This window comes from Lycium ferocissimum, chromosome 5, assembly GCF_029784015.1.
Source record: "Lycium ferocissimum isolate CSIRO_LF1 chromosome 5, AGI_CSIRO_Lferr_CH_V1, whole genome shotgun sequence".
In the NCBI taxonomy this organism is placed as follows: Eukaryota; Viridiplantae; Streptophyta; class Magnoliopsida; order Solanales; family Solanaceae; genus Lycium; species Lycium ferocissimum.
In genome coordinates this window covers 804,667-819,920 of record NC_081346.1, presented here as the reverse complement: position 1 = coordinate 819,920, position 15,254 = coordinate 804,667, and the positions used below count along the sequence as shown (strand labels likewise).

The window sequence follows — 15,254 nt, the reverse complement described above, 5'->3', positions numbered from 1 at the left end:
CAAAAGGCATCTCGTTCCCAGGGGCGGAGCCAGCTTATATCCAGGGGATTCCGAACCCCCTCGGCGAAAAATTACAATATATTTTCAAACTTAAAATTATTTTATTTTGTATATATAGTAGGTGTTGAACCCCTGATTTCTTCGTATATTTACCTTTTAGAATTTTTGAACCCCTGGATAAAAATCCTGGCTCCGCCACTGCTCGTTCCTATGGCTCGAACCCAAATCTCTAATTAAGGATGAAAATATATTTATCATCTTACCGCAATCTGTACTGGTTTACCCTCCAACTTTCATTAACCTCATTAACTCCTTCAAGCACCTTTATCAAATGCTATGACAAACATTTTCTCACATCTTCAATTCTGTAAGTTTTATATTCTATTTTATTAATAGAAACTTTGTACGAAAACAACTTAACCTCAATCTCAAACGAGTTGAAATCGGTCTGCTCCATTTGGATTTGTTTCATTTTACCACCATATATCATCGACAAGTTGAATTGCATAATGTAAATGTAACATACAAGAGTAGTACTAGTTACCATATGACCTCAACTCTCTTCATGCAATTTCTCTGAAATGAGTACCGTGAAGGAAAGGGGCCTATTAAGGCTCTACATACGGGTGTACAAAGTAAATCGATAAACCGCACCAAACCGATAAACCGAGTCAAACCGAGAAAAAAACTCGACTAGTGGTTTGGTTTGACTTGGTTTGGTGTTGAAAAAAAAAACCGACCATAATTGGTTTGGTTTGGTTTTAGCTAAAAAAAAAAAAAGTCAAACCGAACCAAACCAACCCGACATTAGATGTATTCAATTTTTAAAATATTTTATACATAAAAATATTTATTTGTAATGTAATTTATAAATATTTCTTAATTTTTTCGTAGTTTTTTTTATCTATTATGATATCATTCAAGTTTGAACTTAGAATTTTGAATGCGAATAAGTTTTATATCCTATGGATGTTAGTAACTCATATAAAGTTCAAATCAAAACCAACTCAACACTAATACTAACAAAAGGAATTCAATTTACCACTAGGAATGACAATAATGTTGGATATCTATTCTTTAGTTTTACATAATTAGTTTAGAGAGTGAAAATACATAACTTAAGTTTTTTTTCTTGCCATGTAAATAATACTTATTAGCCGTACTTATTTTAGCATAACTTAGTATTTTTAGATTATGGTAATTTTCTTTATGGCTAATTAATTAGCAATATTTATTTTAACAGATTTTTATTTTAACCGATTTTATTATCTTTTGTTGAATATTTTAATACAATGTCTTCACTCTTTTCACATTTTGTGTTATTTTCTTATGAAACACCTTAATTACATAGTTGTATCTTACTAGGACTAAAGAAATATTTGAAGTAAAAGTTATATGTTTTGTATCAAGACTATTCTGGAAAAAAAACCCGAATAACCCGAGGTTGAAAAACCCGAATTTTATTGGTTTGGTTTGGTGTATAAATTTAAAAACCCGACGCAATTGGTTTGATTTGGTATTTAAAAAATCCGATCCAACCCGATCCATGTACACTCCTAGCTCTACATAAGCTTTAATTAAATTGGGCCTACTTACCCATTTTAGAAAGACCGCTGGGAAGGTTGGTCATTTGCTCTTTTGACCCTATTTTGTGCTGGTCTTTAATTTTTGTCCTTCAAATGGGCTGGTCATTAATTTTTGCCCCTCAAAATCGAACTTATGACCCTGACATCATAATATCCATAAATTATGTCAGCGTCCTTAAAGAATTTATGCTCCTATAGGCATAAGTTCGATTTTGAAGAATAAAATTACAGACCAACCCATTTGAAGGCCAAAAATTAATGAGCAGTCCAATTGAAGGACAAACTGTGCAATTACTTCTGGGAAGTTAGCAAAGGAGTTTAACACTTTGTTTGGATGGTTGTTACATATTGTTTCATAATGTATCGTATTGTATTGTAATATGTTATATTGTATTATTTTGATTAACACAACGTTTGGATAAATTGTATCGTTTTCCGTCGTAACATAATCTCACACATCAGCGATCTGAAGGATAAACTTACAAGAAAAGTAGGGTACCAAATAGAGCTACCTCAAAAAGGTAGAATAAATGATAAAATAGAATTATTAGATAATAAAAATGAGAGGGAAAGATAAGGTAACGACGCAAGAATACCGAATCGGTTGTTACATGAAATGGGACTTTTCGTCGTTACGTAACGACGGATTTAATGATATGATACATTAAAATTAAAATAACAATAAAAACAAACAATGTGTTTAAACTAACAACACAATAGAATACAATAGGTAACAACCATCCAAACAAGCTGTAAAAGGGGCTTCGGGTATTCATAGTTTTCCTCGAAATACTTGAACTGCATTTCTGTTGGAGTTATGTTCACGTGAGCGGTAAAAGAGAAGCTCCAAATTGGGGAGAAAGCCACTTTTAGGGTTGCTGTTTGAAACATAGCCAACATTTATTTAAATTTTAGTCACATCGTCTCCTCCGCCGCCTAACTATCAATTACTTGTTGGTCTGTGTTGTTCTGGGAAGTTCCAGAATCAATTGAAGAAAAGAATCTATTATTTCAATTCGTTTATGACTCTTCTAATCGGTTTATGTTGGATTCGATCATGTTGCTCAAGGAAATAAGAAACAATTTTCTTATATGCATAAGCTTGTTTGTTCAGAGGCAAATTGAAATTAAAGTTTACAAAGTATGTGACGAGAACAAGTATCAACCTGAAAAATTGTCTTTCTAAGTATACAGTAAAAGTGACAGAAGGAGACACCCTATTGCACATGTAACAAAACTAAAGCTGTCTGCCATGATGCACAGACAAATAACCAATCTAGGGAAGCAGCTATTAGAGTTAGAAGATGGCCAACATAACTTAAAAGAACAGTTGAAACTTTACGACACAAGCCTGAAGTTCAAACTTCGAACTGCAAGAATTGAAAATCTGAACAGTGCCCTGAAGGTTGAACTGCAAGAACTGAATGTCCTGAATACCGAAGAAGCAAGTCTTTGTTGCTCTTTTTAAGTTGTGACTATGTTTGAAATACTTTGCAAACACTCGAATACATTTTAAACAGCAGGACCAAAAGTGGCTACTGGTGCACTTGGCACAAAAGAACGACCGAAGAATTATCTCCCTGTTTTAACCCAAGTTCGTGCTCTTAAATAAACCAGACAGTATGTACAAACCTTTTGCAGAGGGATAATGAAAATGGTATTCTAATTCAAATCCTCTCAGCAGTCGCAAAAGTTGAGTATAACATCCTTCAAGAGTTTAGAATACAAGTTACATTAAAAAAAGAAATTCCACTTGTTCTTAGGCTCTCTATGTTACAAAACAATCAGAAACATGCTAACTATACAGAGACAATGGTGGGAGCAGAAAGAATTCTCTGAACTTCCGATACTAATATGGAAAGCATCCAACTATACTCTTGACATGATGATGGTATAGTAATTCACATTCAGGATGGGTAATGTTAATCATAGTCTACGAAGAATAGAAAATTGACAAGCATCAGTCACTCCAACAATTCACGTTTCCACGTTGACCAAATTTATTATAGAACAAATTGAACTGTACTTGGATGATATGGAGTACTGTGGAAGTTATAAGCTTGCCAGTTAAAGGTGTTATGAACTAGTAAAGCAAAAAAACAGGACCACTCAGCCGCATGGCCATGGTGTGGAGCATAGTTAAACACTAACTTACCATCAAACCAAAGTTGTGTTAGAGAAAATAGAAATGCAATATATCAATCAACAATTTTGAACTAACTGCACACAGCTACTAATCCCTCAGTTTTAGGCATCTATGACCTGCTTAAATAAACAATCAATATACGACTCCACCAGTAGAGAAACAGTTGACCAATATGAAGCAATTTAAGGATGAATTTAGGTAAAATAAAACTATCAGAGAAAAAAGTGCGAAAAGGTTACTTGTGTATGACATTGAGCTGACTGCAGCAAGTTCGACTCCTACTAAACAAAGGCAAACACCATCTTTTTTGTTGATATTTTTTTCAAGTCATACACCATTTGAGTGCATCCAAAATGAGAACAGATATTTTCCTTCATTTCACAGAGAATAAATTTCTTGGTTTCCCAGGATCTAGCATAAGTTATGTCCTTTCAACTTGACACGGTAGCTCTCGTTCATGAACTACAACAAGAAAACCCTGCCGTGTAATCTAAACAACGAAAGAATGAAACAATTCTAGGAAGTATATGAGCAACTATGACGACTTTTTCATCAATGCGCAACCATGATTCTCACAAGAAAATAATGTTAAATGAGTGATAAATGTGTATACGCTTTTATCACCTCTCAAGCAATTTTCTCACCCTCTAAATGCTGATCATCAGAATTCCCTATTTTACTTTTATATCCTGAATGGAATAGACGAGGGAGGGGTCTGGGTGCCCTCCGCTTTCTGTCATATCCTCTCACACATGTATACCCTGCAAAAAGATCAAGTTAAAATACATAAGACAATTTTTTCCTTCAGCAAGGAAAATATTTCTCGTCATTTTCAACCATCATCAAATCCAACGCTAAAGGTGAACTGGGCTAATACGCCTATGAAAATGCCTTTTCACGGTCATTCGAGTAATAATATTTGGCCCCTAATTAGTTTTTACCTAAAGACATGATATTGTACTTTGTTCCAACATTTCTCCATCACCTAGTTCATGTTAGGGTTTGCCCTGATTTTCTTACCTTATTTGGATTTTCTTTTGTCCGGAAGGAAGCGCAATTTTTTTACCATAATTGGTTAATCCTTTTCACGGAGGAAAGAGATTTGGACCGATCTTTCCTTCTCATTTTACAGCATCCACAATATAGTCCTTTAGTTTTGGAGAGTCATGTTTAGGGGGAGAATTTATTCTTTTGATATTTTTGTAGTCTTTTATTTCAGTATATTGTTCATCTCTCTCATATGGATGTAGGTCAATTGACCAAACAACGTTACAACATTATGTTTTTTATATATTTCCTTTTGTTTCTGACTTATCGTCGTTCAAGGTTCCTTTACGAGCTTCCACATGACACCTGGTTATTTCGATTCCAACAGTTTGTAGCAAGACCTCCTAGTCATTTCATTACATACTTCAAAGATTTCCTTTATAGTTGAACCTTATATATTGTGCAGCTGTTTTAGCCAAGACTGGCTTTCGATTTTTTCATCAGACTCCAGACCATTCTTAATAGTTCTATTTAGTATATCAAGTTCAGAATATGAAGGTACAGACATTCTCAAAAAAAAAAAAAAAAAAAAAAAAAAAAGAGAAAGACATGAAGGTATAAAACCTCATAAAATAGCAACATCTTTTTTTCAGTTTTGTATATATAGAAGAGACGTCCCATACCTCTCCAAAAGCAATACTGAATGTCCTCCGTTGACATGCCTGGTTTGATATAATAAGTAACATCAATATTTATAACGTCAAGTCTTGATAAAAAATGATCATATAAAAGTGAAAAATAACAAGCAACAATATATTTTCTACCTTTAGCAATGGCGTGAACTGTAGTTCCACAATATAAAGTCTTTCGTCTCAAATGCCATATTGACACCCGCGGAACACGAATTGGGCATTCGCTCGACTCATGATCAGCAAAAACCTGGTTTAAAAGAAAATTAAATTTGTGAGTTGACTGTAAAACAACGAACTAGTCACCATCCAACACCAAAAAGGAGTTTATGGGGAGACAATCACATGATCTGATTACCTCGTTAACTTGAAAATATGTCCCATTAAGTGGAAAACTTCCCCTGTTTGCCGTCCGACATGGTATCTGTAAAACCATGGTTGTATGTCTCATATCCAAATGAAGAATCTCTTGGGAAACAATACGAAAAGAAATGTTCATGATGTACTTACCAAAATAGTTCCATAAACTATCTGATCATTTTGGGAGTAACTTGTACTGCCCGAGCATATCTTTGCACCATAAAGTTCTAATTCCTTGGAGCTAGAATCTCTTCCAAATTTTTTCTGATTTTTTATTTCTTCCTCTAAAAGTTACAAATTATAGTCAGTTCGAACTACGTCTGTCGAGAAGCATTATTAGGGGAGGAATTTCATAGTAACATTCACACTAAGCGTCCACAAATAACAAATCTACTTCTTTACCTGTTTGGCAGATGGCAAGAAGGTAAGGGCACGGGTCATCAGGCTCCCGTTTCTCAAACTGCAAAGTAATAAACATTATGAATGTAGTTGCATCAAAGAATATTTGATAAATTAAGATGTATAAGAAATTACCCCACTCAAAAGAGGATGATAATCTGGAAGCTCATACCTGCAATACAACGAGGAAGTGTTAGCTTTTATATAACTTAGCAATATGCTCTCTGCTGAGAAATTTGTTGTAAAAACATCAAACATGGCATCCTTATTAATCAGTCAAATGCTCTAAGCCAAAAACTTAACCATACACCAAAGCAAGTGTTCAATATACAAGCGGGACATACTATTTGCTCATGTTATAAGCATATAATTTAGTAACTTAAGATATTTTCTATACACAAAAAGATGGATTAAGTATTATTACTTACACTGTGTGCTCAGTCCTAGTTCGACTCTCACTTTTCAGTTTACGAGCATGACGTGAAGCAGATTCTGGATCCAAAAGAACCAAGGCTTTTGATACTTCTTCATCTCTATGCAATGTACTGATCTCATTAACAAAGTTCAACACATTTTCTTGAAACTCTTTAGCGTTGGACTTGTTGATCAAGTTCAAGATATTTTCTCGAAAATGGTTAGTGTTAAGTTGGATAGTAGGTATCTCCTGCTCATGCTCCACCCCACAAGGAAAGTCTTCAATGTCTCGTTCCAGTGATTCTATAGGTCTGTGCTCTGGAGATTCTGGCATTTCTATGATAGGCTCACATTCTTGAGTCTGGAACCTGGACTCCAAGAAGCTTTCGCCAGAAAGGGACAAATTTGGTGACGGCACACACATGTTTGGGACTTCATCAACTCTAACAGGCTGCTTAACGGCGACCACTCCTTTCTGCTGTGGTCCTGGAAGGCAAAGCCTAGCACTGCATAATGCAAATTTGAAAATATTCTGAGGCACAAGGATGTATTTGTCAAGGTTTCTTGGAATATGGAGTATTCGTTGTTGAAAAATTAAGTGTCTTACGGGAATTGTTAATATGTCAGATATTACATACAATATACAGATTATTGTAAGTCTTAGATATCAATTTCATCAAAAAAAAATTGTTTCAATTTAAAGTTGAGCAGTAATCTGATGCAAACCTTGCAAATGCACTAGCAAAGTGCCTGCATTCGGCTCTCAGTGGGCACGCATTACAATTTGGATTTTTCTTTGTACAGAAAACCTGTGTGATATTGAAGAAAATTCTTGCTGTTAGTGCTGCTCTCTGAAGAAATAAATACAGCTGATCAATCTATGGAATCATTGACTGTTGAGTTACATCTGACCTTTCCAAATGTGATCATGTGATAATGCAATTCATATCTGCCACACATACCAACTTAATGAGTTGAAGTATTTCCGGAACAATTTTTCAGTTACTTAGTATTAAAGCTATGAAGCAAATCTATTGAACAAGAAAACTCTAAAGAAAGTGGAAATGCTTTACAGTGTTAGCAGATCAAGGTTGCATAGACGTGGCCAAAGGTACTTTTGTATGGAACTCTCTAGGGGGTACCTAATTGAAAAGAAAATCAACTCTTAGTATATATTAAGTCAAACTTAGACACAATAAATAGAATTTATTCAATACATACTTCTCCAGAAGATGCATCAGGATCCCATCAGGTAATGGTTGCAAAGGAACCCATCCTAGACGTACTGATACCCGAGCAACATTTATGTCAACCTTTCAACCAAAAAAAAAAATTAGAAAAAACCAGAATGTTGAGATTCCAAAGGCCAAACAGAAGTGGACAACCACTCCATGCTGAAAACTTACAGGAAAGGCACAATGCCGAAGTGTCAAAAGTCGAAGGCAATCCACGCTCTTCGGCCCAAGCCCAACGATACTCAACAAGTATTCTCTGAGCAGCAGCAGAGTAATAAGAGAATGCTCCATGACATCTTAGCTTTAAATATCACAATGACCATAACTTTGACTAAATAATTTACGTTCTTACTTCGCTTTGTCTGTGGGGACATCTCTTAACCACTCGAGGTCAATGCTTCCATGATCTTCAACCAATCGATTAAGAAAATTCTGCAAAGTTCATATCACCACCCAATTGATTATGAGAGCACCAATGTAAATAGATCAATCAATCAGCTATGCCTTACTCCAATGTTGTACAGACACATTATAAATAAAATGAGAGAATGAAACCACTAACTTGTACCTTAATTTTTGCAGCAAGAACATTACCCTGTCCTCGAGATTTGATTGGCTCAACAATCTTTTCAACATCTGCATGTCTAATGGCTTCCCAGTCAACAGAATCCCGATTTCTTTCGGTAAGACCACTAGATCTACCAGTAGAATAGGTTTTCCTCAGCTCGTCCCAATCAATTTCTTTTTTTGGGAGTTCATCTTTCTCTCTCGATATATTCTCGGGCAAATGGACTGCTTCATTTCCTAAATCGTCACTCTTAGCAGAGTTTATCACTTCTGAGCTACAAGAAGTGACCGTAGCCTGACTTCCACAAGTACTCTCAGCTCTAAGATTTTCTTCCACTTGAGTTTCATGCAATCTCTCAGTTTTGCAGTCCCCAACGTGATGTAAGTGGGTATAAGATGTAGGCAAACATTCTGACGTGTTTCTATCATTTACAGAAGATAACTCATCTATGCTTGATCTACATGTGGACATTTGACTACAAGAAAAACCAGCCAACTCAGGATCTTTCTCATCGGCAGACACTTCCCTTTCAAATGAATCTGGCATTCCCTCTGTAATCATTAAAGCTTGTCCTTGCGGAATAGTCATTTCTTGTTTATTTTGAGGTGGGAATGCTGAAGCAAGAAGCATGAAGGCATTGCTGCATAGTGGGGTACAACAAGATTATTTACCCTCTACAAAATGAGAAAGAAATGGGCATGTAACACAATGAAGTTTACCTTGAAAGATTATCTGATACATTTTGTGTTAGGTAAACACCAACCACAGAGTCTACCACTGACCCTTTCCATTCGGAAAAACGCCTATCACCTGGAAGTATTCCTTGAGCATAAGAATTAAAGCATTGAACTACTTGTAAGACAAAAATGTTTGAGGTGTACCTAAGACAAGACGCATGCGGGCAATGAATGAGGCAGCCCTTCCTTGAAATATTTTTCTTTGCTCCTCCCACCATATTTCCTTCTCTTTATCCAGGTCTTCATCAATTTCACCTTCGTTTTCTATGAGTAGCTTCCACACTCGCAGTGACTCTGTATCAAGATCAACCCTGGGCAGTTTTTGTGTCGAAGGTTTGTCCTTTCCCTTGTAAATATTTATTGGACCAAAAGGATTCCATGGGACAAGCCGGCCAACATTTTTACTGGTTCTTTTCTTACTGGTTGCTGTTTTCCTCTTATAGGTTTTCTTATCACAAATTCTTATATTTTCTAACCTCTGAATAAGTGATGCAACCAAGGATTCCAAGTCTGGTGAACCTGCAAAATTGTGTTCAAGGTTATATAGTACAATTATTATGATAAGTGCAAAAAGGAAAAATGTCGGTCTCAAGTAGATTACTCTCTGTTCTAGGCCATGGATCTTGTTGTTGTGGGCATTCTTGAATTTTATTGGAAGCTGATTTATCCGTTTGAGAACACACATCTTCATGTTGCGAGCACTCCAGAATTTCATTGCAAGCTAACTTATCTATAAAAGATTCAATCTCATTGATTGCACTTATTTCTGACTTAAGGCAGAGGGAATCTAGAATAGCAGTTGATCTCTTGCTATTCTTGGATCTTTTTCTTTTGGACGTGACTAGTGGAGACAAAGTCAAGGCAAGACTTAAAGGTTCTAGATCTGTGTTTTCTTCCCTGCAAGCAGACTTGGTCCTCTTAGGACGGATAGATCTCTTCCTCCGAGACTTCACTATAGGCGACAAACTAAACACACATTCAAAAAATTCTGGATTAGCCATTGCAACTGTAATTTGATTTTTATTAGGTAGAACTTCTCCAACAAAAAGTGATTTTAATTTTCCTTTCTGCCCTGAATTCATAGTTGAAAAACATGTCTTTTTAGCACCATTGGCAATTCCAAAATTTCTCCTTGTAACCCTCTTGGAAATTGTAAACCAATTATCTCTCTTGCCAATTTTAATACGTTTCTCTGTAGCTCTCTTTACACCTCTTCTTCTGCCCATCTTATTTGCACTGGAAGTCACTTTGAAATTCATATGAGTTTTCAATGTTCTCCAGCCTTTATCTGCATCAACATTCAAAAACTTTAAAAACACAAGTGCTTTTCTTCTTTTTGTCCTCCTTTTCTTGCATATTACTGTAGCTTCCGGTTTAAGCTTTCTATTATTCCTCGAACAAACATCAGCTTCAATTCCTACAAAAGAGATGGTACAAATGTTATTTTTGTCCTCCTACGATAAACTTTTAGAAACTCAAGTTGAGAACCATCTGTCTCGGGATTTATGATCATTCAGGGAGATAGATAGCTTCATTACCTGCCAAAGACACGACACCAATGTTTCCTTTTGTCCTCCTTTTATAAACTTTCAAAAAACGATCCCGACAACCAGTTTGGCCGGTTGTTTCACGATCGTTTGGGTAGATATCAGCTTCATTTCCTGCCAAAGGCATCAACTCTGTTTTAGTTTTGTTCCTTCTTTTATAAACTTTCAGAAAATGATGCTGACAGGCACTCTGGTCATCCTGGTAGATACTAGCTCCATTTTCTGCTAGAGACATGGTACAAATGTTAATTTTCTGAATAGCGGGATAAGTTCCAAAAAAGTTCTTTGACAATTAAAAGATTTCCAACAAAAAAAAAGAGTCAAATGCAAATGAAATTTGGTTACCTTGGTTGGGCTGGAAAGTTGATTCTGCCTCTAAATTATCTTCTAAGCCAATGGAGATATTTGTATCAACTGCCTGCTCATTAACACCATCCAATGGATTTGTCAAGAATTTGTTGTAACTATGTGTTACATGATCCCTGATCACTTCTGTAGCTCCCACGGAAATGACATCATTCTCATTTTCCAAGTTGAAATCTATACCTCGTCTACATGACTTCAAATCATGTCCAAGATTTGTAAGAATATCATGCTCAAGCTCCGGTGGACTTGTTGCTGGGATAGCATGCTCCAGAGTTTCTGGTTGAGGTGTTGAAACCTGTAGGACTAGAGATTCGGGAATAGTTCCTGGAATCTTACTATTAGGTGCTTGCATATCAGCAAGTCCGGATAAGTCATCTGAAACTTTCTCGCAGGCCTTTTCTAGTTTCTTCTTTGTCCTGGCACTTGCCTTGGAGTTACCTGGTTTTGGAGGCGAAGGCTTTACCTTAGGCTTTGGAGTCTTTTTGGGCTTACTTTCATCAAAGATTTTTGGTGTGTGTTTTCTCATTCTTGGTTTCTTATGTGGTCTGTCATTCAAGTCTAAGCTACCACTTTGTTTCTCCCTGGGGTTACCCTTCTTGATAGGAGTTGAAGGAGCCAGCCATGCAGATTTAGAATCACCATCTAAATTTCGACTAAGAAATTCACTCTTCCTTCCGACCACAGCAGAAACCTCCTCATCCTTTTTTTGGCTGTTAGCTGCAAAAATGTTTGTAAGCTGATAAGTGAATTTGAACTTATTGCAGATCTGGACATAGAAAATTGATAGTGGTTTAGTTGGTAACTAATTAAGTCAATTATTTTTAAGTACATCAGATATGGTTAGTTCGTCATTCCAATATCAGAAATACAGGGGAAATAGTAAATAGATCAAGAAAGAAGGGACGAGTGGCATTATTTAATTAAGCATCAAATAAGTAAAATCGAGCAACCGAGTGCAGAAAAACCGTTAATTCTACCATTCTAATGTTACTCATCTAGTGGTTATTGTAGTGAATGGTAACATGAGGTGCTGTAGTAGTATCTTTACAGAGTTCCCATCCTTACAGTTTAGTCCTACTTTTTATTGTTATTTTCAGTATCATCCCGTTAGATGGTTCACTATTAGGCTTTTACTTATTCTTTTAGACTGAGCGTTGTAAGAGCGTGACTTGAATGAAAACCTATCTTAAAGGGCAGCCCGGTGCACTAAGCTCCCGCTATGCGCGGGGTCCGGGGAAGGGTCGGACCACAAGGGTCTATCGTACGCTTTCTCTACAATTTCCTTTCTCTCTTATTCTCACTATTTTCCTTTCTTTCTCACTACTAAGGTTATTTTGGATTAGCTTAAAGCGTAGTAATTGCTACGGCCATATACTCAGATTCAACTATGATCACTAAGTTCCATTAGATGCCACAGTTAACTTAAAACAGCATTAGATGGAAATTTTACCGAACTGCTCAACAAATTACACAAAAACTGTAATTTATGGAAGCAATCATCATGCAGAAACAAAATAGCAGGATCAATCTCTTAATAAAACATGAAAAATCCCGTTACTGAAACTGTGATATTAAATTAAGTTATGCACTGACCGTATAAAAAGATTTACACAACTAGGTTACTCATAAAGGTGATTACAATTTATAGACCAGTTTCTACCATAGCCATTAATCGTAACCTTATAAAAACAGTAATTACAACTGTTATAACAGGTCAAAACTACAATGATCTTTGTAACATTATTTACACTGACCGTGTATATAACTTACCTGAACTACTTATGGACAGAAATTTTTTCAAGCCAGCATCAATAGAGTTAAATTTTGTTCTTGCTGGGCACTTGTCGGGTGTTATTGGCGCCCAAGAAAGTGCTTTCTGCAACTTTTCCTGCATGGCATTGCCTAGTTCCATCTCTACTTCTTCTCGTATTTCAGTTAAAAGAAAACCCAAGAAAAAACATTAGGATTAAAACCAAAATACTGTTACGGAAATTGAACTAGTCTATACTGTTACGGAAATTGAACTAGTCTATAAGGGCTCGTTTGGTTGGGAAACAACTTATCCCGGGATAACTAATCTCGGGATAAGTTATTCCGGGATTAGTTATTCCACCCTCAAGGTGGGATAAAATAAGGCTACAATCCCGGGATAACTAATCCCGGGATTAGTTATCCCGGATTTTTATTCCAACCAAACATGGGATAAGGAGGCACTAAAATTTTATCCCGGAACTATTTTTGCTTATCCTTCACACCAAACGACCCCTAAGAGATCAAAGTCAAAATTAACCCAAGAAAAAAAAAAAAAAAAAAAAACTTTCTGTCATATACTATTTTGGATTAGCTTCAAGTGTAGTAATTGCAACAGTCATATACTCATATTCAACTATGATCACTAAGTTCAATTAACTTTTCGGCTATCTGAAAAACTACTTCCAAGTGTCGCTATACCAGATGCTGCAGCAACTTAACCAAAATTAAATGGAAATTTGCTGAACTGCTTAACAAATTACTTCATTGCTAATTACCTGAAATCACCCAAAAGCGTCATTATATAATGTGATACTTATACATAGAGAAGATTACACAAAAACTGCTGGATATTTGCTGAGAAGGAGCATATAGTTGGGAAAAAAATCTATAATATATGGAAGCAATCATTATGCATGCAGAAACAAAATAAGCAGGATCAATCTCTTAATAAAACATGAAAAATCCAGCCTACTGAAACTATGATATTAAAATTCAGTTAAGCACCGACCAAATAATTAAATATTTACGCAACTAGGTTACTCAAGATTACAATTTACAGGTTATTTCTAGGATAACCATTAATTGATCACCTGATAAAAACGGTAACTACAACTATTAACGGATTAACAGCCAGGCAAAGGAGGGGCCAGGATTAAAAACTTATGGATTCAGGATTCTAGTCTGTTTAAGTTACTGGGTTCTAAATTAATACTCCCTCCATCCCAATTTATGTGCCACCTTTCAGATTTCGAGATTCATACAAGTTTTTCTTTGACCACAATTTTTCATATGTCTTTTAAATTTTTTGAATTGTCAATCATTGTGACTAATAGTACTCCTACTTTCATGTAGTTTCCAAGAAAGTGAATTTTATGTCAAAAGCTTAAAGATTCTTTCTCGGAATACACGGTCATAATTAACAGGTTTGACTCTCGAATTCGAATTGTGCAACATAAATTGTCCTGGGAAATAATTTGTACATATTCAATGAATTTCGTAAGGTAAATACAGGGTTTTGACCAAAGTAGTTACTCTGTCGGCCGAACCCATAACATATACACTAGCTCCGCCCCTGATAACTGGTCAAACTACATTGATCTTTGTAATAATATTTTGCACTGTCAGTGTATATAACTTAACTTACCTGAACAACTTGCCAACAAAACATTGCTAAATTCTGTCCTTGCTGGCACGCACTTGCCAGGTGTTATTGGTGTAAAAGAAACTACTTTCTCCAACTCCTCCTGCTCTGCATTGTCAATTTCCATCACTAATTCTTCTCCTATTTCAATTACATGAAAAAAAATCATCAAAATTAAACCCAAAAATACACATACTAGCCATAAAATAAGAGATCACAGTCAAAATTAACCCAAGATAAAAAAATTCCGTCTCTGCAACTATTCAATTTGCATTGTTAGCCAAGATGATCATCCAAAAGTTAAATTTGTTTCTATTCACAGGTAAATTTGTAATTACAAACCAGTTGATGAAATTTGATCTAATTCCAGCTGGAAAATATCTAGAATTTAGAAGGAAGAGAAAATTATTATGCAGAATTAAAAAGAAAAATATACCTGATTTCCACAGAAAGGTGTGTATGAGAGAGGTGGAGAATAGAGCAGTAACAGAAATAGGGTTAAAAAGAGTTTTACTTCTACCAGGAAAGTACAAGCTATGCCCAACGACTAATTAATTAAGTTAAGCTGTATGTGCCTGAAATTAAGTTGACTTAACCAATTTCCAACTTCTTCATGACTTCCCCTTTTTTTTTTTCTTTTTTTTTTTTGTTGATTTCCCCCATGATGTTGTTGCATGCCTGTTACCTGGCCGCAAGGCATTGGGCTAGTTTTAATTTGTGTGGTCGGAAAATTTGATGTAGGAAATAAAGCGCTCTCTTATAGAAATGATTTGTAATATTTTTATGTAAATTTTTAATTAAAAATTAGGGTATTTAATATGATGTA

The 15,254-nt window shown here is 35.6% G+C and overlaps 1 protein-coding gene across 6 annotated transcripts; it reads right to left on the bottom strand.

Annotated features, from left to right (window-relative positions):
• Positions 1 to 3,219: 3,219 nt before the first annotated feature.
• Positions 3,220 to 15,023, bottom strand: LOC132055280 (transcriptional activator DEMETER-like). Of its 6 annotated transcripts, XR_009414551.1 has the most exons (25): positions 14,865 to 15,023; positions 14,423 to 14,569; positions 12,805 to 12,951; positions 11,014 to 11,751; positions 10,660 to 10,893; positions 9,723 to 10,538; positions 9,266 to 9,640; positions 9,104 to 9,194; positions 8,385 to 9,024; positions 8,169 to 8,248; positions 7,988 to 8,072; positions 7,803 to 7,894; positions 7,655 to 7,723; positions 7,494 to 7,530; positions 7,308 to 7,390; positions 6,596 to 7,087; positions 6,303 to 6,339; positions 6,171 to 6,228; positions 5,919 to 6,052; positions 5,767 to 5,832; positions 5,544 to 5,658; positions 5,403 to 5,441; positions 4,377 to 4,493; positions 3,972 to 4,194; positions 3,220 to 3,519 (listed from the first exon to the last, which is right to left on the bottom strand). XR_009414551.1 is itself a non-coding variant. In XM_059447017.1 (24 exons), exons 2-24 carry the CDS (start codon positions 14,553 to 14,555, stop codon positions 3,509 to 3,511), a joined length of 4,689 nt encoding a protein of 1,562 aa, XP_059303000.1. In that variant the 5' UTR covers positions 14,556 to 14,569; positions 14,865 to 15,023; the 3' UTR covers positions 3,220 to 3,508. The 6 variants fall into 6 exon arrangements, 5 of the variants coding, with proteins under 5 accessions (XP_059303000.1, XP_059302997.1, XP_059302998.1 ...); XM_059447017.1 differs by lacking the exon at positions 3,972 to 4,194; XM_059447014.1 differs by lacking the exon at positions 3,972 to 4,194 and having other exon boundaries at positions 4,357 to 4,493; positions 14,865 to 15,022.
• Between the last annotated feature and the right edge of the window lie 231 nt (positions 15,024 to 15,254).